Source organism: Fukomys damarensis, unplaced genomic scaffold, assembly GCF_012274545.1.
Source record: "Fukomys damarensis isolate Sample0158 unplaced genomic scaffold, DMR_v1.0_HiC HiC_scaffold_39, whole genome shotgun sequence".
NCBI lineage: Eukaryota > Metazoa > Chordata > Mammalia > Rodentia > Bathyergidae > Fukomys > Fukomys damarensis.
In genome coordinates this window covers 32,286,772-32,310,915 of record NW_022900951.1, presented here as the reverse complement: position 1 = coordinate 32,310,915, position 24,144 = coordinate 32,286,772, and the positions used below count along the sequence as shown (strand labels likewise).

The 24,144-nt window shown below is 35.2% G+C and overlaps 1 protein-coding gene across 1 annotated transcript in view; it reads left to right on the top strand.

The window, feature by feature from the left end:
- The window catches only part of Prrg1 (proline rich and Gla domain 1), a 100,277-nt gene that overhangs the window by 26,849 nt on the left and 49,284 nt on the right, over positions 1-24,144 (top strand). The window contains exon 2 of the mRNA XM_010636191.1: positions 18,533-18,582. Coding sequence (XP_010634493.1) covers positions 18,573-18,582 — 10 coding nt within the window. The 5' untranslated portion in view covers positions 18,533-18,572. The remainder of the gene's footprint in view (positions 1-18,532; positions 18,583-24,144) is intronic.

The window sequence follows — 24,144 nt, the reverse complement described above, 5'->3', positions numbered from 1 at the left end:
GTGTGTCTCTTTTGGGTGACTACAAAATATTCTTCATATATAACATCCAAGAAAACACATTCAATCCGCTGTTGAAGCATACGGTTTTATATCATGGGTAGGGGGACTAGAAAAAGAAAGGTAAAAAGGAAAATGGGTAATTAAAAGATTGGTTGAGTTTACAAAGAAAGAAAGTGACATTTGGGGTCTCAGCCATCAGTTACTGAATACTTTCTTTGTGCCAGTTGAGGACTGGGTGCTATTTTCAGTGCAGAGGCCAAACTATGGCCTCCTCCCTCAAACAGCTTGCAATCTGGGTGAGGTAATATGCATAGTTAGAAAATTAGAGAACAAATAAGAATGAGTATTACAGATTTGAATACTATGGAAATTCAGAGGACAGAGGGATAATATCCTTCTGGGCTGAGGGAGATGTGTTTCTAGGGAGAAGGGGAATTATAGTGTCAGTAATAATGGTTTCAAGATTCAAATAAGCCAGAAGGGAATGAATGACATATTTAAGTGAAGGGGCCTGATGTGAACGAAGGCTTGGAAGGGGGGAAGTACGCAGCACTTATAGTTATCTAGCTCGACTCAATTTGTAGCATTCCTTTTTCTTTCCATTCTTTTTCTTTTTCCTTTATGTATTTTCACATGTAGCCCTAGCTGGCCTTGAACTTCAATCCTCCTGGCTTAACCTGTGGAGTGCTAGAATTGCAAGCATGTGCCACCATGCCCAGCAATGTGTAGCATTCTTGAAGAGCAAATAAAAGAGGGCAGAACTCTGAGAGCCTTGTCTTAGGATATGTGATTGTTATGGTTTATGTCGAGATGCCCTCCCAAAGCCTCATGCAGTCATAGGGCTTTTTCAGAGGTGGCTGAGTGTGTGATTACTAAATCAGTCCACTGATTGGTTTGGCACTGCTCTAACCCCAGTAGTTTGGATGAGATAAAGGAGGCAGAAAGACACTGTTAAGCTTCCCCCATTGCTTTTGCTACTGCGTGGGTAACATGAACTGTGTCTCCTCTGTGACACCCCTCTGCCACCTGTCACTCTGCCTTGGAGCCTGCTGATTATAGCCTGAAACTTCTACAAACTGTAAGCTAAATAAACCCTTTCCCCTTTAACTTTGGGTGTTGGGTATTTTGTCTTTGCCTGGACAGAAAACTAACTAAGACAGTGATTCAGCTTTACATGTCATTGTATTTGTTGTTTTAATTGCAATTTGCAAAAATGATCATTTTAATATTAGGATCCCCTGTAGAACATATATTTTTAGCCAAGAGCTGAAAACTTTCAATTCTTTGCTCAACACTGTAGTGGGGCCAACATTAGAATAAGAATCAGACCTAGGATGTGGAATACATTCTAACCAAATAGTGGCTCTGTATTCCAAACAAGCTGTATTTTCTTCACTGGTAAAACAAATATATTCTCCTTTTTCCACTGACAGGACTCTTAATGTGCAGGTTAACGAAATTGGTGGAAATATTCTTTCTTCTTGATGCTGAGCTGAAGGAGCAAAAGAAAAAAGTACTCTTCAGACAAAATCCCCTCTGCCCTCTGTTTTCTTACATCAACTCTGATTTTTTTTTTTTGTAAAGTATGTAACTATGGGAAAGGATTTATAGAGATATTTTAACCCACATGAAAATGGAATGCTAATGTGACAAAGGTCCAGAAAAATGTTCCCCTTATTTTGTACCCTTGCACCCCAAACATTCACTGTATTGCCTCCAGATTGTTGAACTCCAAAATACATTTTTGGAGCTACGTTTTCACCATAACTCTATAATAGCAAACATCCTGTTTTGTTTTGACTGATTGATCCTAGGGATATAGAGACTTGGAAAACCAACTTGGAAAGCTTTTCACGATATGCCACTGGGGATAGTGATTCTTAGGGATCTAGGGCTACTTCCAAATGAGCCATAATCCTTTGCTCTTTAAAATGTAGAATGAAATGACATTTTGAATTCTGTTGTCCGGTAGTTTTGCTTAGCGTTTCATTCGGGACCACTGCTCCTCTTTGAGAAGGCCCATTGGCATGAGTCAGATCTTTTAGGTTTCATTTATGGAATTGCTATCAGACATTGGTCTAGATCAGCCAGGTGAAATGAATTTCCTTTGGCATGGTTATTCTATTATCTGTATTTTCAATTGTGCGTTTATGCTGTTTCAGGATACCACTTGAGTCGGCCGACTTCTAAACATCATACAACTATAGAGCACATAGCTTCTGTGCTGTTTTGCAATGGCCTACTCATAAGAGAGAAGCTATAATACATTTTATTATCAAATGTGTTACTGTATTTACTATATCGACATTGAAGGCATTTTTCACATTTCTTTTTTTGAGTATACCGAGAACAAATTTTCTCTCTAATCTCAAATCATAAGTAATGAATGAAGCTTCGTGGAAACTGCTTTCTTTTCATCTTAGTGATGCTGTGGCTCGTGTAACTAATTGGGTTTCTTGTCTTTGGCTGCCAGGAGGTTTGTCACTTTATCAGAGTTACAGGACTTTTGAGCCAGTTTTTATATACAGACCTCAATCCTGTCTTTATGTTTTATAGTCTTGATTTTTCCCTTTGTCATGTTTTCCTTAAATGCTTTTCATTTATAAACGTTATTTTATGACTAAATAATCTTTAAATTTTTCCTAGAAACACATAGAATATGGGTAAGTGAAGTGAATTTGTTTTTGTTTTTGTTTGTGATACCGGGGATCGAACTCGGGTCCTTGTGCTTGCGAGGCAGGCGACGGAACCACTGAGCTAAACCCCTGGCCCCAAATGAAGTGAATTTGATACTAAATCTATTGTGTGAATTAGTGTACATTTTGTCGTGATTTGGTGATAATCTGCACGCCAATTAAATGACACATAAAAATAGGTTGAGAGTTGAACTTTAAATGAGGTAGTTTGAAAGTTAAAGCAACAACATATAATCTGTATAAAATTACCCCTGCAACAGTGTATACAGAAATTATATCTTGGCCCTCCCTTCCCAAGTTTCTTGGGTCTCCCTACATTTCACCAAGAAGCCTTTTATAAGAGAGGAAACACAGTCCCACAAATATCTCATAACTGATAACAGAACAGACTGATCTGGTGTGCATTACCTTATTGGTATCAATTACCCTACACTCACCCTCTATCATCCAACTCTGTGATTGCCACACTATCTCCACTTCATTATAGGATAACTTTAATTTTTCTAGTCTGTATCAGCTAGACAATCAAGCTGATTAAATTATTTTACACATGTACAAAGAGTTGATGACCTTATTTGTAACTGTCCCACCAAAATATTCTTGCTTTGCCTCAAAGGATAAGCTGTATTTCAAGACTTCCAAATTTAGTTTCTCACATTCATCAGTTCCAAGGAAACAGAAATGAGAACAACAGTTTCTATTTTAAAAGATATGTACATTGTTGCATTAATAGCAAAAGCGAATTCAATCCTTAAGGGATGCAAAAAATTTTAATGTTTAGATGTAACAGAGTTTATTTCCCAATGTTAAAACATTTAGGACATGGTTAAATTATGGTACACTAATATAGTGCAGCCAGTAAGAATGATGTTTTAAAGTGTTTAATAGGAACATTCTTGCATACAAAGTATGGACACAAAATAAACTATTATATGAGCTAAAATGTAGGATACAAAATAGAATATTATATGAACTCAACTTGTTAAAATATATGGTTTTAAATAAAGTGTGCGTATCTAGTATGGGTCAGGTATAGTGATGAGTATAAGGGTATAGCATCAAATAAGTCATACGTGATTCCTGCCAGTATTAAACAAAATAAAACATCATCATGAAATTCAAACTGTCCTTAGGAGCTGGGGATTTTTATTCAAATGTGATTACGATCCTTTTCTACTTTGTAGGCTCTCCAGGTCCTTCATTTCATTTCTCTTCTGCTTTTTGTCTGAGAATTCATAGCTCTCTAGTTCAACTAGACTGAACAGAGGAATTTAAAAACAAAAGTGCAGACAATTTAAACCCAGACATCCCCATCATCTTTATTTATTTTATTTTTTGCCTCTGTGGTTAGTATTGTCTAATAACATCAGCTTCTCTTAGGAATCCATCCTTGTGATTTAGTCTGGGCTAATATTGTGGAGGAAAAAAAGCATTTCTGCATGGCCTTTTAATTTTGCTCTATCAACAAACCTACATTCAGACCTTTACAGAATATAATTCTTACTATCTGTGTAGCATTAGCAGGGAAAGTATAAAATATTTTAAACTATATGAATAGGAAATGGACCTTTATTCAGTAATAATCTTTACTGAATAAGCTATGAATCTTATTTATTGAAGAACTTTATCCTAGGAAATATGCAGTTTTTGAATTGTTGTTTTAATTGTGTCAGGCCATTACATTTTGGTTCTCGCAATATCATTAATGTAATATCTTTAAACATATTTATTGTAGTGACATGATTTGTTAGTGATGCAAAACTAATACATGTCACAGAAAGAACTCTTTCTTCCAAAGCCTCAGAAGCATATTAAATTTGTCCCATATGCTATTTGCAGTGATTTCTCAATGTCATTTTTTGTGACATGTATTCAGAATAGGGTAATGAGAGAGTTTTAAATGTGAGGACCTATTTTTTCAGATTTGATTGTATTGATCTCTTGAAGATATTTGGTATATTTAATCTTATTTATTGAAAAAATGGATTATTTGAACTTCTTGTATGATCACATTTAAAACACCAGATTTATTACATTTGGAGCTGAAATTCCATGCTGTGGCATGCCTAAGATATTAAAACCAAAGCCACATTGTTTTCTCTTCTACATTTTCACTCACACATGGTATCCATTATGCACTGATCCTGTCCAGCAACATTAAATTTCTTTAACTGATTGTTCTACTATCTGATTGTTCTGCTATCTGAAGAGTCTTATTAAAATTTAATCAGTACACTAAAAATAAGCAGCTAATGCCATAGTACATTCTGGTAACTCATAAAAGAAAAAAAAGAAAGTAAAGCCTAATATAGGCTTGTGAGGTTAAAAGAAGGTTAGTATATATTTATTGGCTATTCAAGGTTATATATAAATGACCATTTATTTCACCCTTGAGAAGTGTGATGTATTGGGACCACACTTGCAGGTGATATACTTTTCCATTTGCAGAATATTTACTGTTTGCCTACTAGCACTGAATTAGATAGCACTATAAAATAGGGCTAGAGCCTGCCTGTGCTCATTATTTCTTTTTTTTTTTTTCTCCCAGAAAAGCCTTCTGGACAGTGACTCAGGGTTACATATAATTCTTGAGCTATCTCCTAAGTGGTTTCCTTCCAATCTACCTAAAGACGCAAATCCTGCCTGTATGCATTGTCTTGTTTTAGTCTCCTTATTTTTTCTCTTTCTTACTTTAAGGTTAACTTTTGTGTTACTATTTATCTTGTTTATCTTCTTAAAACATCCTAGACTTAGAGGAAGCACCTAAACATATTCCCATTATTGGTTCTACCTTTCATTTTTTGTTTCACTAGCTATTCTACTGCTCAAAACCACATTGGAAAACTATGTGACAGAAATGAATATAGGCATACTTATGAGTCAGTAATTCCAGTTCCAGGAATATACTCAAACAAATAGCTAGATAGGTTCATCAGAAGACACTTACAAAAATGTATCAGCACAATTTGTAGTAAATCAAAATAATGAAGCTATTTAGCTGTCCGCTAATAGTACAATGAATAGATAAATGGGGAATATACCTAATATGGAATTAGTAATGAGGATGATAGAATTACAGCTTTAGACAGCAATATAGATGAATCTCAAATACGCAGTGTTAGCCAGGGAAGTTTAATTTAAATAAAGATACACTGTACTTCCATTTATATGAAATTTAAAAACATGGAAAACTATTTCATAGTATAAGAAATTACCATTGTGACTATACTTTGGGGAGGCAGTGAGTGGGTAGTAGGGAGGAGGAGGGCTTCAAGGGTGCTAGCATTGTTCTCTTCCGTGTCTTTGTCTTGATCTGGGTGCTGGTACATGAGTGTTCTCACCTTATGAAAATTCATCTCTATATACTTATGATTTGTACACATTTCTGTGTGTAGGCTACATTGTAAATATTACATAAAAGAATGATATTTTTATATACTGTTGCATAACAAATTTCTACACAACTTAGCAGTTTCAAATGATAAATGTATGCTGTCTCACACAGTTTCTGGGAGTCAGCAACCCAGGAGCAACTTTGCAATTTAGGACGGTTTTGGTACAAGATCTCTCAGCAGGTTTCTATCAAGATATTGGCCGGAGCTGCAGGTGTTGGAAGACTTGTACAGGGTTGAAGGATTGGCTTTCCAGGTGGCTGATTTATATCTGCTGATGCAGGCCTCAGTGAGAACTGCATTACCAAAAGCTGAACATAAAATAAAACTAAAGAAACCTAAAAATCAAACCCTAAGATAGCATTTTATATCAGAAGTTCCTTGACTTCACAATGGTGTTACATTCCCAGTAAACCCAAAATACATTGGAAATTTCCTAAGTGGAAAGTGCATTTATTACATCCAATCTACTGATTGTCCTAGCTTAGCAGCATAGCAGGCTGAATGTCAGTTGTTTCCTTTTGTGATGAAAAAAGTTGGCTTACTGGGAACTACAGGTCTCAGCCACTGCCGAACTTTGCCAGAAAAGAATGGACTAACCCTGGGGAAATCCAAATTGAAAATTCTACGTGTGGTTTCTACGGAATGCATATTGCTTTCACATCATTGTAAAGTCAAAAAAATGGTAAATTGAACCATTGTAAGTCAGAGGCCATGTGTACATAATATGCTTTTATATGTGTGTTTATATGTATATAAAATGTTAGGAATAGTGTTTTATAGATCTTTTCTTCACACAATATCACATAGACATCTTTTTTATTTTTGGCGATTGGCTCATTACAGATCTATTTAATCCTTTTTGTTACAGCTTTATTGAGGGATAATTGAAGTATAGTTGGCGCACATACACATATTTACATGTAAAATAGGACACATTTGTATGTACAGTGTATATACATACACCCATGAAACTGTCATCACAGTTAATATAAGCAAGCTATCAACTAAAAACTTTTCTTTTATTCCTTTGTAAAGCCTCCTCTCATCCTTTTTAATGGCTGTAAAGCTTCATTTACATATATAAAGTATCTTTAAAATTCATTAATTTATTTGCTCACAGACAACTCAATCTAATTTTGGTTAAAATTGTAGAATCCACACCTCCCCAGTCAAGAATATGTTATTGTGTATCATTGAGCTAGATTTCCCCCATTAGAGTCTTCACTCTGTCACTTTACAAACTGTATGACCTTGGGCAAATTGTCTGACCACTGTGTACTGTACAAAGTTCCTTATCTGTGAAATAGGGTAATGATAGTAATATATTTAAGTCATATGATTAGAAAGATTAGACGAATTAAAATGCATAATGATCTGATAGCTATGCACTGTTATTATCTGTTACTATTCTCATGAATTGTTATGCTAAAAGCCTTTGTTCAGGTTTTGATGATGCTAAAGCTATAAGTTGACAGGGCCTTGCATTCAAATAGCCTGCCAGAATTTACCTCTTCATTTTTACTCTTACATGTACATATTACCTTCCTCTGAGCATCTTGCTGCAGAGAAGTATGTATACTTATTGCTAGTTTGTGTTAGTATTGGAGAGTTGAACCTCAGGGATATTTCATATGCTGAGAGATAACTAAAGTGGGATTTTTTTAAAAATCTAAGACTTTATAAACAAAGATATCAAAGTGTTAATTGCATAGTTACATTAAGAGTATTTAGGGATTTTTTGACATTAATGATTTTTTTCATGCATAGTAGGTATTCTTGAGTACACACTCAATGCATATTCAATGATTCAATGAAATTCAAAGAATTAAGATATTTCCTTGTTTTCACTTAAATATGAAAGCTAAAATGTTGATTTCAAAAAATAGAGAATAGTTGTTGCCAGAGCATGAGAAGGTTGTAAAGGGAAGGCATGGAGAGATGTTTCACATGTACAGGGACGTAATTAGAGAGGTGGAATAACTTCTAACACTGTTGATCACTGCATTGACAAGAATTAATAGAATATTTCAAACTGGCTAGTAGGATTTGGAATGTTTCCAATATAAATAAGTGACATACATCTGATATGATAGATATGCCAATTGCCATGATATGATCACACATTATTCATATATATTGGATGTCACACTGTACTCCACAAATATATAAAATTACTATATATGAAATATAGTTTTTTAAAAAATACTTCCTGTCTTCAGGAAACATACTGCCAATGAAGAAATGTGATGAGGGTTTGTGATGGTGAGATTGGAAAATATGTGATCAGGTATTAAGAGTAAAGGAAGGAAGTAGGTCTTACTGATGGGTTATATTACATTCATCCATGAATATTGCCACAGCCTTCAACCTGTATAATGGATACTTATTTTACAAGTTTGCCTAAACTGAAAACAACCTGTCTGAGTCAGTTTGGGATGCTATATACTTGACACTAGGTAATTTATGAACAGTAGAATTTTATTGCTCACAGTTCTGGACACTAGAACATCCAAGATCAAGACACTGGCAGACTCGATGTCTATGAGTGCTCACTCTGTACTTCAAAGATTGTGCCTACTTGCCCCTTCTTCACATGGTGGAAGGAGCTGGTGAGCTCCCTCAAATCTCTTTTTTAAGGATACTAGCCCCATTTATGAGAATGGAGTAATCATAATGTATTCCCCAAGGTCCTACTTTTTAAAATTTTGGTACTGGGGATCAAACTCAGGACCTTGCACTTGCAAGGCAGACAGCAGAACCACTGAGCCAAATCCCTGCACCCCACAAGGTCCTACTTCTTAATATTGTCCACACTGCATTTTGGGTTCCTCCATATGGATTTTGTGGAGAATGAACTTCAAACCCAAATGCCCATCAGTAGTATATATTTATTCCCTACTTATTCATATATATATTATATAATATATTTACATATACTGTCTATGTGTATTATATTTATGTACAGAAAATAACATGGAACCAGTAGTGAGAATTTACCCATTACAACTACATACAACACTATGAATGTTTGCTTAATTAAAATGTTCAGTGAAAGAAGCTAGCTCCAAAAAGTATACACTATCATTCCATTTATGTGAAAATAAAAAAAAATGTGTAAAACTCATCTATTGTATAAGGAATCAGTCTGCCGGTTACTAATAGACTTCTACCCCTTTCCACTCCACTCCTTTCCAAATTCTACTAATCCTGAGTACAGTGCTTGCCTTGAGTGCTATAACTACCAATACTGTCACTTCCACTGGTTATTCTTTGGAGCTTATGGTCGAGTGAAGCGTCTAAGGGAGCTCTCTCTCTGGGAAAAATTGAAAGGGGACTGGATAAAACTTTAGGCATGGATAGGCATCCTTCTAGCAGGGAGGCTATCAGCAAGGGCTTCTGTACAAGACAGGCCCTCAGCATGCTGTACCAAGAAGGATTTTGTCCATATGCCTGGTTTTAGGTCTGTAGCTGCTAAACCCTCTCTCAAGGGACACTTGGGCCTTCAAGAAATGCCCTTCACTGAGAGTGGCTCTTCATTTTGAATCTATTTGGTACCATAAGCTCTGGGCCTTCAATCCTAGGGCTTCGCTGACTTTTATCTTCCCTTTTAATCTCTTTCTAGCCTGGAAGAGGGAATGTGGGTGACTGGGTGGGAAGCAGGAACGCTTGTTCTTACTATTTTCTTAAATCTTCAACCATTTTGTCTCTGCAAGATAAGCCCTCTGATTTCACCCATGTAACTTATAAAACAGAAAAACTGTGGTTTGTTTTTGTTTTCCCAACCAGCCTGGTCTTTCATTTAAAACAATGAACATAGAATGGCATAGTTATTTGTTGGGCCAGTAGTAGCTAAGGAGTAAAGAAAGAAGAAAAAGTGAACTCTTAGGAAAAATAAAATTAATATTTTTAAATGTTATCAATGCAACACTTGGGTTGAATTAGATAATGAGGGTATGTTAATATAATTATAAAATTTGAGGAGGAGTTAGTTTATATGTGTAGTAGAGGAAAAAAAATTTTTTTAAGATCTGTGCTATTTCAGGTCGTGGCAAGAAACCCGAGTGTAGATTTTTTGTGATATCTGAAATTGTAAAGTTCAGAGGAAAGGTCAAAGTTTAATATATACATTTGTGTTATATTGGGATGGAAGTGATAGTTGAAACATTACTGTGGTTAAAATAAACTATTTCTATTAGGAAATACAGTTGACTTTTCAAGTGAATTGTAGGGCATCCAGATAGTTTGATGTAGATTCTAATAACTTCTTACTGAGGCGAATAAGTTTTACCATGATTTACTCTATAGTTTTAACATGATTTATTTAGATGACTATACTATTATTTTAATATTGTATCATACACTCAAAATTAAAGATCCACTGCCATGTAAAATTAATCCCTCATGGAAAAGATTTTAGAGAATTTTCTGTTGTTATTGATAGTGCTGAATCTTTGTTTCAATAAAACTTTTGCTGAACTTCTTATTTCTTTGACTTGTTGATTTATGACAATTCGTAAGTCACTTTGTGTACCCCATTGACTGACAAATAATGACTTGCTGCCGGTTTTTTTATAGCCATGAACCACGTATGGTTAAATGGTTAAAAAAATTAAAAGAATAATATTTCATGGCATATGAAAATACCATAAAATGCAAATTTGTGTCCTTAAGTGGAGTTTTACTAAAACGTAACCACATACAAATTTATTTCTATGACTGCTTAACAGAAGTAGGCAGCTATGACAGAAACCTTGACAGCCTAAAATATTTACTCTGACCTTTTACCAAAAAAGTCTTGAGACCTTTGGTGTATAATAATTACCGTGTCATAAATAAATAAACTGGTAAAAGATGGTATCAGAAAAGAAGAATTTATATAGATTACTATTTAAATAATTCCTGTCCTGCTTTGTATCTTACTATATTCTCCTAGGTATGTGCCGCTATTTATTCCTGTTTAACATATTATGCACTTTGCTTGTTTAAATAAATGAGCACATAAATTATGTTCTTTCTAGAGTGTAGCTTTCATGAGGTCATGGATTTTTGTTCATGTGTCTACCTACAATATAAATTTGAGTAGATATACTATGTATCTGTTGAATTGAAAAGATGAGTGTGATGATTTTGATATATGTTTCTGTACCAAAATCTGAGGGTGACTGAAAAACAAAATGAAACAAATATCCTTTCTTCATTTGCGTAACTGGTTTGCTTTTGTGCCACAGATTCTAGGAAATAAATATCTGGAAATTTAGAAACGTCTGTTAGCATTTTGGTGCAGCTGCCTAGTGGAAAGCTGCAAGTATAAATATTTACGTATTATATATGGATTAAAAATATTGGATAATGTTATATTTTATTGGTATTATTAATGTTATGAACTATATTAGCATTTAATATTTATATATTCTACATCTAGATATTTATATATGATCCTATAGCTAAACACTTATACTCCTTATTGTGTTTCCACGTTTGAGATGATGGATCTGGTGAAGAATTAAGCGAGTGCTGAAGGTTGTTTTCTGAACTTCAGGATATCACTTAATAGTTTTCCACTGCATTTATAACAGAAGTAGAAATGTTTTCCCAGGCAGTGAAGCCTGGAATGATATGACCATTTGCATGTTGCTTGATCTCTCTTGCTTGCTGTTCTGGAGTCATATTAAACTTTAAATTCTTCTCCAGAGCTTAAGTTCCTTTATAGTTTAAAAATGTGACTCCCCTGTAAAATATAATTTGCATTATGTTAGGGATCACATGTGTTTTATTTGCCATTAATTAATTCCCCATTTTTTAGCAAAATTAGTGATAATACCAAGCATCAAGGAGATACTTGCTAAATACTACATATGTGACTGAAAGAACTTAGGATTTAGTGTCAAAAACCCTAGGTTAAGATCCTGGAATGTTTCTAAATCTTGATCTGGATACCATTGACATAAGTTTGCTTGTGAAAACCATTGATTCAGTATTAGCACCTTTGATGGAAATATGTTGAAAAGTTAAACAGCCCTGAGATGCTCCTCCTAACTAGCTGCATGAATGTCAGAAAGTCGTTTTATCATTTGTGAATGGTTGTTATTGCACCTACTTAGTAGAATCATTGTCAGTACTTATGATGTAAATGAAACTGCCTTATTGCAGTAGATACACAACGAATACCAACTTTTTATTTTACCAAATTTTTATTTGAAGAATGTGGCATCAGAAAAGGTATAGAGGTGAAGCTCCCAGAGGGCTAGTAGAATAAACCTTTTACAGAAGAACCCTGAGGCAGCTGAAGACATCTGTGCCTGTAAGAGATGCTATGAGCAGAGAATGTACACCAGTGAATGCCTCATCTCTAGAGTATGCTGCAGGTCCCTTGTGCCCTCTTGCCCTCAACAATTAGAAGGACCTTGACGCTTGGGGAAGAACTAGACACTAGAACTGGCAAAGCCTTACATAGGGTGGCCAGAAGTTACTATACTGATCTGAGGACGGTGGGAGACAGTTAGTGATTGACCTACCCAACCAGCCATAAGAGAGTTATGTGGCTGAAAAATAAAGCCAACATAGAAGTGCTGCTCTATAAATTAAAATGTAGCCTGCAGTGTTTTGAAACTAATAGAGAAAGCTAGCGATAATTGAATCTCGGAGACTTACCAGAAGAATAATAACTACCAGGAATAGGAGTTTTCAGACTGTCACAGGGAAGCTGGGAAAAAGAGGGTGAGAGCATATGAGGGACATGAAAAATAGCACAGAGAGCACTTAAAGATCTGGGTGTGGGGGTGTGTAACCCAAAGCTAGTGCTGCTAAAGCAAAAACATTAAATTTCAATTTTCAAAATTCATCTTGTTAAATAACAATAATATCCTCTCTCTTAAGTAGTCGTAGTTACATTTATTGAACTGGCTTAACCAAGTAAACAACTAAACTACAAGAACCAAATTGAACCAAAATATTCTGGGATGGAGAAAAAATGCCAAATTCGGCTATTGTTTTCACGGGTCATATTTTCTCATATCAAGAGCAGTTATCGGTGTTCTCATTTAAGCCTCCCTTAAAGCCTATGAGATTAGAGCTGCTATTAATAACCTCATAATAAGTGAATGAACCAAAACTTAAAGAGGTTAAATAACTGGCCAAGTCAGATAATGAATAAGTAGGCCAAGCCTCAAATTCAGGTATGTTTGGTGGTAAAGCTCATGCTTTGACCTATTGTTAGAGCTCTTCATCAGAATGTATACAACCTGTCATTGTTTAAAAGGCCATGCATGACTGTAGTCATCACTGCACTGTGTTAATGTGTAGCAAGATGAGTATATGAAAATCATATCATACAACTTTCATATATACAACTCAAGACACCATAGTCAAAAAATTTCAGTACATGATAAAAATCTTGACAGTTCTCAAAGATATAACTTCCAAAAATTAGACAAAAATATGTTAGAAGCTATTGTTATTGCTCCATATTCAAGAAATTTTAGCTCACCAAAGAAGTAGTATATAAAAGAAGCTTCTAATACCTTGCTTGTTATTTTAATATGTAATAACTATTGAATCCATGTTCACACTATTCAGTGTTATAAAATGGTGTTTGCTATTTGCTGAACTGAAATAATAGCAGATTGTAGCACATCAGTATAAGATTGGTCTGGCTCTCCATCTAAAACATAGTGTCTACTTTGCAGCACTCAGCCTGTATTTTGTAGTGTACGCTCCTGTTTGTAGGTTGGCAGTTTTAGTGATGCCAGGCTCCTAATAACTTGGATGTTAGCTTATTTTAGTTAAGTATTGTACTGAACATTGCATTTGAGCATTGTCAAGTTGTCATTTCTAAATTGTAAGCTAAATGGATGCACATTGAGGCTATACTCTTTAATGAAATAAATAGGACACACTTGAGTAAATAGTGAATAGTTTCTCTGGTGTGAAAACTAAAAGTGTAAATAAGGTTCAAATGTTATAATTGAGAGTGCGAAATAGGAAGAAAATGGCTAAAGGGGAAGTGGGAAGGGGAGGGGAAAGGAAATAAGGGAAAAGAAAAAAGTGTGAAAAAAGGAAAAAATGGAAACAAAGTGTTTGTAAATAGGGAAGGGTGATGGGGGTGAAGGGAGAGCAGGGGTGTGAGGAAAAAACAAGGACCAAGACATATCATGTGAAGGTACAAGATCCCAATGATGAATGTAACTGTACTGTATACCTAAAATGTGCTAATAAACTCAATGGGGAAAAATAAATTGTAAGCCCTAAAAAATTAATAAAGTGTTAACACAAATTTTAAAAGGTCAGGGTAATATAAATCTGCTCAGTGCCAGCATGACTTCCCTAGATAAGATATGCACCCAGAGAAAAAATGCTAAGCACTGTGGACTGATGACTCCTATTTGAATGTACTGAGAATGTCCTCTTTAGCATTCTGTCACTGCACTATACACAGAGAATTGTCTTATGTTCAACTTCAAAGCAGAGCTGCTCAACCTTGATATTATTGATACTTTGGAATAGATTATTTTTATTGTAGAAAGGTGCTCTTTGCACTATAGAATGTGTAGCAATATCCCTGGCCTCAATGTACTAGATTCTAGGAGCACACTTATCAAGTTGTGACAAACAAAACTATCATAAATGTTCCAATAAACTCAAAGCTGAAAAAAAAAACTATCTCTGATATTGCCAAATGCCCCCTTGGGAAAATTAATCCTTCTTGAGAACTGCTGCTCTGAAGAATGGAACAGGACCAGTTAAATACAAAAGACACTCACCAAATATTTTTGGATTAATTTGAAGACAGGAATGAACAGAGTTCTATAAAATGTACTGTTTATGTTTTTGAGATGGGATAAGTTCGGTATTATATTAGAATTCAAAGGAAAAAGATTACTTCCTCCTCAGGTTGAAAGCAAGGCTTCACTACTGATACTCAAAAATTTATGTAATTTTCGTAGGAGTAGATAATGTTGAAGAAATGAGTAGAGACAATTGGAAAAGTTCAAAATGTATTTAAGGGATAAATAGAGGCTGATTTGGCTGGGGTATAGTATAACCATTATAAGCAGAATCTGGTTGTAGAAGATAGTTAATACTAGACTACATAAATCCACTAAACTGATTTTTTAATTGAATTTATTGGTACATTTTAGTTATATAATATGATGACATTCATCATTGGGAATTTGTACTTGTACATGCTATATCTTGGTTCTTATTTTTTTTCCCATTCCCCTGCCCTCCTTTCAACCCCTTCACCCCTCCCTATATACTTAAGCTTTGTTTCCGTTTTGTCCTTCTCATTTTTTCTTTCCCTTTTTTCATTTCTCCCAATTCCCATGCTTAGTCTGCCTTCCCCTTTGAACATTTTATTCCCATTTCACAGTATCTATTATACATTTTGTTCTATATTTACACTTTCAGTTTCTCACACCAGAGAAACAATTTGATATTTACATATGTGTCCCATTTATTTCACTTAAGAGTATGGGTTTGGGGTGCATCCATTTAGCTATAAATGTCTCTGCTGTCCCTTTCTTTATGGCTGAGTAGTACTCCATTGTATATATAAGAAAAACAGATCTTTATCCAATCACCAGTTGATGGGCAATTGGGCCATTTCCAAGATTTAGCTATTACAAACTATGCTGCTATAAACATAGGTGAGCTTATATTACTGTGGATTATTTTTACTTAGGTGCCTTAATGTCTGGCTGAAAGCTGCTTTATTGTTTTAAAGCATGTTGCCATTGCTTTAATTATTTTGTATTAGTACATCTTTGCAGAAGATTTGGGAAGATGACTTGATTAAAAATAAAGAATGATGAATAATTCTTGGAAAAGTATAAAAACTAAAGTACTATACACACACACACACACACACACACACACATACACTTAGCTAAAACAAGGAAATAGAGAATAGTAGAAGATCAGTGTGGTAAAGCAAGCTTAAGCTAAATCCTGAAATAAGAAGCAGCAGGTTACCTGAAATTACAGGAATTTGGGGTTTGGATTGAAATGAGCAGTAGGCCAGGAGTCCTATATTTCTTGAAAGAAATTGTCTACTTTAAAACAAGATCCCGATCTTTGGAGCTTTCTACTCCAAGGCTAGGTGAGGTGGTTGGTTGTATTGACTTTTGCCTCCTTGATTTCATCTTTTCCTGAAAGATGGTTATCTCCAGTGATATCTTTTATCTCCACCATGCTGACCTCTAGAGAGGCAATTCCTTTTTGAAAATCTTGGTCTATGCCTGGCAATCCTTTCTTTTGTGGTTTCCTCTAGCACAACTGAAATGGGCTTGATTTCTTTCAAAATAACTTTATTAAATATTAAAGAATAAATAAATAAAATGCACGACATTGATTCTGACAGATTTATCTAATATCTCTGATATCACAGTTTCTGGTCAAGCCACTCTCACTTCTCAAATTTTTTCCTTCTGTTACCAGAAATATCTTCTGAAAATCCAAGTTGAACCACATCATTCCCCTCTTTAACTCTTTTGTGGCTTCTCATTTGTACATGGATTATGTTAGGAGGTCAACTTTATTAATATCTTTTCACTAGAGTGAGAAAGGTCTCATAAGTATGCTTACATAATGGTTTTATTTATCTAATTTGAAAGAGTTGACAGTAAAATTAAAATTGAAATATTTTGAAAGAGTGTGGGACCTTTCTGAAAATATATGGAAATGTTCTAACGCTGTCTAAAGCCTTCCAACTCATTTCTATTAATATTGAGTTTTCTGATGACTGTATATTCAGGCTGCCTCAAGGGAAAATCATAGCAGGTCCATCCTGGTTCAGCCTGAAGAGTTCTACACTAACCCGTTTTATAAGTTGGTGTCCTGCATGAGATATTTTGAGGATTGTTTGCTGCTTTCAAAAGAGGTGGAGTGATAATTTCTAAAGTTCCTATCAGCTCCAGAATTCTCTGAGAATCTGCCTCATTCTTTCTTGATTAACTTTTTGTTAATTTTGTCTTACAATAACTTATTAGAAAATTATAGCATTTCTGAGCTGCAAAAGACTTTTGTAGTTACCTTGCCCAGAGTCCCAAAATGAGCTCCAAAAAAACGGCTCCTGAGAAATGTTGATTGTTTATAAAAAGGACAAATAGTTTGAAAGTACTTTTGTCACATTGCTCATTATCATTTTAGGCACTGAAGTCTTATAATAAGAATACCATATTTCCAAAATTATGCTATACCTTATTTCCAAAATTATAGCATTATTATTATGCTACATAAGATGTTAAAAGATGTGTTAAAGACAAGCCACTTTGATCAGATAAATGGAGAAATGCTGATTTCAGGTCATATAGGTATTCTATGTGAGGCAGAGAATAGAAATTCCCTCCTTTTGCAAAGAATTTGAAATACAAAATGATTTACCAAGTGTCATAGAACTACTTACCAGGTCTCAGTCTGATACTTATTCCTTGATTGTCCCTGCTTAACTTCAAGTAGGTTATTTATTTTTTAAACTTTTTTCAGTGCATGTTTGCAGTACGTAATATTTGCATTCATCATAGGGGCTAGGTACATGTGCTTAATGTATCTTAATTCTTTCTATTCTGTTTTCCCTCACCTCTCCTTCCATTATGTATAAATACCACATTTTCTTTATCCATTCATCTGTAATGGGCTTTTAGAGGGTATCTTATAGCTTTACCTCTCAGGTGCTAGCTCCATATGGAGAACACAACATGAGGATAATAAATATATGGCAGTTCTCTGATTGAAACTTGTAAGAAAATGAAACATTATGGAATCAGTTTCTGTGTATGTATAGATTTTTCATCTTTTATAAAGAGAAATCCTGCTCCCCTATGCACAAGCTCTTTCTGCAGTTGCAATATGTGATTTTTGTTTCTCCAGAGTTTTCGTCTGTCAGTGGTTCATGGACATTGATTCATTCTATTTATTGGAAATAACACTGTTGGCTGTTTCGCCTCAGGAATAATTTGATTAGGGTTGCTGTTGTTTGACACCATTCAGGAAAATGTTACACTATAAAGGGTATTGGATTTGTCACAGAATGATATCAAAGGGGAGCCAGGGGCAGGGAAGCTAATAACATGCTAGCACAGTTATTAACATTGGGTTATTTTTCTTTGGCATTTTTGTCCACCACTTTTGGTTGATATCACTGTCATCATAAGAGGCAACTATGTGACCAATGTGATGATTTTTATTTGGCACGGGCAGAAACCAATATGAGATAAAAAAGATCATAGTAAGTTGATTTAGAGACCATGTTTTCCGGAATACCATGTTTCTGTCCTCTGAGATTAAATATCTATGATAGAGAAAACATTTTTGTATGGAAGGAAGATTGGAATGCACTGAAACAAAATGCTCATGTTGACCACATCAGCTGCAATGGAGCTTATCTGATGCAGTGACTCAGTCTCAGTGAATCTGACTGTGTGTGTGCTCTCTTTTGTGCAGAGGATCATCATCTGGGACCTGCCTGAGGCCACGAGAAAACATGGGGAGAGGTAAGTTTCTCTCTTCCCTTTTAAATAATTTAGACTCTCCTCTGTATTATCCCGCTATAGCCGGGAAATTGAATTTGCATCTCAGAGTATATTTGTGGATACCGAGCTTGTATTTCTTGCTAGTGCTAGAAAGTTCTCGTCTGAAATAGGGCTTTATAATGAAAGGCCACATACCTTCTGTTGCTTGCTAAGCCTTTCTTTTTTCTACTTTTTTGTGGACATCTCCCAGTACAAGGAGAGATGGCTCAAATACTATATAGAACTGTGCAAATCCCAGCTTCTTTTGTTTTTACAAATCCTAGTAAATTACCCCTATGCTTCAGATAGTTTCCATATTGTATTAATAGCAATACAAACAAACAAATGATTCTATGCAACCAATGACAATGGTGAAATATTCCTCTCTAAGGTTGATTTATAATTAGTTTTGGTTTTTCTTTAAGTGTTAAAACATAATATTAACACTTATTTGTTCAATTCTTTGTGCTCACTTTTGCTTTCTCACTGGACTATTTTTGGGCAGTAAACAACAGGCAAATTTGTTAGTTTAATTGTTACTATTATCTAGGTACCGCAGTAACTTCATAAAAACTCTAATAAATGTATATCAGAGGGCATATTGGTGCATGTATTTAATCCTAGCACTCTGGGAGGCTGAGGCAGGAAGATTGTGAGTTCAAGCCCAGCCTAGGCAGGTCTGTTGCCAAATAAAATATATAAAAATGGCTGGAGATGTAGCTTGAGGCAAAAACCCTGGGTTCAATCCCCAGTAACACAAATAAATAAATAAAATTTTAAAAGTAAATAAAAAGACTGCTACAAAAGATTTTAGAAGACTTTTTGTGTGGTATGGTATAAATGAGAAAAGTACTGAACGCAGTCAGAGGCTCTGATTTCAAGTTCTGCTACCTCCATCAAATCACAGAGCCTCTCTATACGATGAACTTATTTGTTCATCTCTGAAAGGGTATTAATCCCCTTTTCACTTCTATCCTCAGGAAGTTGTCATTGACATAGTATAATAAAACATATGCATATTTTTAACTCTAAATTGGAACAGAGCAGGTATTGTTGTATTGTTATTGAGTAAGTACATCTTGACTGGTTCTTTAAGGGTCAAAATAAAGCACTGAATTAGATGCTTCTGTAGGCAGCAGAGCTGGGAGTAGGGTTGGGTAAGTAACTGAGAGTTCCTCCTTGGGTTTCGCCTTGCTTGCCCATCTTTGTATGGTTCTTGGTAAGCAGCCTCAAGATTATGGATCAATCATGGAAAATATCTTCCTGCACATTGTCGAGCCAGTTTTGGCTCTGTTTTCTCCAAAGCTTCTCCTGGAAATTGATTTTCCCTAGGAATTCTGGTTGTAAACCATCATTAAAGTTACCAGTCTCTTTTTTAAAAGTTTCAAATAAATAAAAATGTAAAATAAAAAGTAAATACAAAAATTAAAACTAGGCAAGTTCCTGGGACTAATCTGTGCCATTCCCTCCCCCAAATTCAGCTGTCAATAGACGTTTCCAGAGTATATCACTGGTTTGGTTCTCACCAATCCCACATGGTTCAGGATGATTTGGAATATGTTCTAGTTTTTCAGATAGTGTCGTAGCCTTATGGAGAAGAGATCTGCACTGAGATAAGCAACCCATGTTCTTCCCTGTTCCCTCCTTTTTTCCAGACTAATCATTAGTCACTAGCAAAGGGATCATTAGTTGCTTACTTCCAAAGACACATCCCCAGACTATTTATTCAAATGGTCAGGCAATTAATAGAGTTCTTGCTAAACAACAGGACATGATAATGTAGTTGGCAGAGATGGACATGTTTCCAACATGGAAATGAAATAAGGGAAGTGTTTCACATAATGTTGCTTTTACAAACGTGATAGCAGCTCCTGTTGACTGCTCCTGTTGACCGTTTTAAAGGCATCCTTAATATCCTGATTGTCAGAGACTCTTTTGTTCTCCAAGCTTTGCTTTGTTTGCTTGATTTCATTGGTTAAGATCTGACACTGGTGGTGAAAAAGAGAAATACTGCTCTGTGTTCACTTTTTTTCTGGTGCTGCACAATGAACTTTTTACTGGATTTGGCATACATAGCTCAATGTGTCACACAAAGGGACACAAATGGAAGTGTTGCAAAGATATGGCACCAGCTTTAAATTACTAAGGATCTATGAAAACAAAGAACACAGACAATGCTTCAGTTTAGGTGACAAATTAAAATTGAGAATTATTTTAGGACATTTTTTGGCAATGATGAAGTAATCATCATTGAATTATCATTTTATTTATGTGACATGAAAAGTTATAAGCAGAGTCTGCGTTTAAAAGGGACAGGGATAACAACAGACTTGTGTATTTAATTTATTAGACCACCACCACTGTTCATTGGGTGTGGCACTGAAATATTATTTACTATATATGAAGTATTAGCCAGGGCTTGGTGTTTAGGTCTATTAAGAATCTATACTTTTTAATATTAAGCATCTATAGAGTACGTAATAATTCACAAATATTTCCTCTATATTATCTCATTTGAGTTGTAAGACAAGTCTATAATACAAAATGAGGATAATAATCCCCATTTACAGTCATAACTCTGAGGCTAATAAGAGAAAGTCTTCTCTGCAGTCTAAAGCTTGTAAGTGGAGAGCCAAATTGCAAAACTAGCTCATCTTATGCCATGCTTACTTTTTCTTTCCCCCAAATAAAGCATGTTGTGAAGATCTAACTGTTGCTAATGTTTAAAGCTGGTTGAAAACTTGCTATCCCTCTGTTTCTTTGAGACGTAGGGAATAAATTCTTTTCTATGATCTGCAATTATGTATGTATATCATAGGCTAGACAGGCAAAGGGAAATAGCTTGGTGTATGTCAGCATTTAAGCTAACAACTAAACTACATGTATATCAGAAGGTGGGGTGCCTGAAATATAAAAATCGTCTAAGCATAAATGGTCCATGGACTAATAAAAAGGCAGTAGCACTGATTGACCATGGTCATAGTAGTTGTCAAAACAGTTCAATTCAGAAGTTCTGCTTTATGCAACCCACTGCAGAATGAGCATAAAGTGAGGGGCCTGACACTGCTGGCCTATGTGAAAATCGCTTTTTTTGACTGATAAGTTTTTAATCTTTGTTTTTTTCTTATTACAACCAGTATATCAGACATTATGGAAAATGAAAAGAATATTTAAAAGCAAATTTATTACAGTAAAAGACACATTGTTATTAATCTACCTCAGAATACCTACCCCACCCTCTGCTTCAAATACATTTTCCCTTTATTCTTGTCACTTTCTTTTTTTAAATTAATTTTATTGGTACATCGTAGGTGTACAATATAATGACATTCATCATTGGAGATTTGTACATTTACATAATATATCTTGATTCTTATTTTTTCTCCATTCTCCTGCTCTCCCTTCAAGCCCTCCACCTCGCTCTATTTAAAAAGACTTTGTTTCCATTTTTTCATTTCCTCATATTAATTCCATTCCCTTCTTTTCTTTCACCAACCCCTACCCCTTCCTCTTTGCACCTTTTCTTCCTATTTCACATGATCTATTGTGCATTTTGATCCTTATTTGCACTTCCAATTTCTCACACCAGAGAAACTATTCAGTATTTGCACATGTGTGTCCTATTTATTTCACTTGCGTATTGCCTCAATGTGTATCCATTTAGCTACAAATGTCTCTAATTTCTCATTCTTTATGGCTGAGTAGTACTCCATTTATGTAAAAAAACCACACATTTTCTTTGTTCAGTCTCCAATTAATGGCCAATTGGGCTTTTTCCAAGTTTTAGCTATTACAAACTGTGCTGCTGTGAAATGCAGCTCTTGAAGTCCTCTTTCATGTCTTTAGTTGTGATATTATGGCTGCATCAATGTCCTGAGTGGACTCAATTTTTTTTTTTTTTTGGTACTGGTGAACAAATTCAGGTCCTTGAGCCTGTGAGGCAGGCATCAGAACCACTGAGCCACCCAGCCCCTGAATGGATTCAAAATGTTGACCTTGCAGTCATTGTTATTTTGGGGATGAGCCAAAAGTCACATGGTACCAGATGTAGTGAATAAGGTGAATGAGGACGTACCGTAATGTTCTTATGAGCATACATTTCCATTGGATGCTATTCAACAGCAGTGTTCACTGTGTTTTTCATCACCTTATAAAGGTACTTACAAAAGAAGACTTCTAGAACTGCTTCAGAAAGTGGCAAGAACAGTGGGAGAAGTGCTTTTGAAATAAGGGGAAGTATTTTTGGGTATAAACGGCAATTTGTCTTTTAATATAATATTTTTTCAAAAAGTAAACGTTCACCACATATTTCAATCACACCTTGTAATATATCATGTACTACTAGAATAGTAGGAGATGGCAAGGTGGGAGACTGCTTGAAAGAAGAATTATATGTGTAAATAGAATTGTATATAAATTTCTAGTAGAGAATTATGGTTTCTGTCTACCTGTCCCCCAGAGCCTTATGTGCTCATAGGTGGGACTTTGGGGAGGTGAGTGGAAAATGGCGGCACTGTACCTCATAGTGGATTAGTCCTGTTAGGATGTGGGGCCTGATGGGAAGAGGAGGTCACTGGGGGTTACCGGGAAGGTTATAGCTCCCTTCCTCGCTCCTCCTTTGACTCTCTGCTTCCCTATTGCTGTGCCCCAGCAGCGTTTCCTCTGCCATGCCTCTCTGATCTGCTGCCATGCATTGGAGTCAGCTGACTATGGACTAAAATCTCTACAAAGTGAGCCAAAATAATACTTTTCTCCTTTAAATCGTTGGTATTATATTCCAACAACAAGAAAGTGACTAAGAATTAATATTTTCTCAAGGTGGAGAATATGAGGACTTTACAGAAGTGTCACGTATGCTAACAAAATACTTGGTACATAATTCTATTTACTTTTAATCATTTTGAGGCGATTTATTCTACCTTTCCATTCTTATCCTGAGCAACTGGTCATGGCAAAATGGTAGATGCTCAGTATTCTCAGTAAGTGTTGTCTTTACCTACTTCTTACTAAAATATTCTGGAATTATTGCTTTTATTACAATATTGAAATATAATTTGATTTTTAAAAATATATCTGATTTTCACATTATCTTGTATCTCAGAACACAGTGTCTTCTTTGGTGCTACATATCAGCGTTTGTGGTGTTAGATGGCTAAATTCACTGTTTTCACCTTAAGAACAGAGCTTCTGGGAGAAGTTCACCATGCTGTCTCAATAATAGAAAGCCACAGATGCTCCTATTCTTTCTTTCCAAAATAGAAACAATAATCATGATTTTTCAAAAGGATTAATTTTTCTGTGTTGTATAGAAAACAATATATCCACAATAGCTTAATGTCAATAATAGCATAATAATTGCAAGTAGTATAGTCTTAGCTCTTGTTTGTGGAGGATGAATATAATAAAAACAGAAAGGCAATGTAACTTTTTTTCTGGTTCTCCTCTTCTAAAATTTAGTCTGGAAATAAATGGTCAGGTAACTAATAGATTTCAGTTTAGAAGAAACTCTGAGGTCTAGGAAATCTTTTTTTTTTTTTTTTTTTT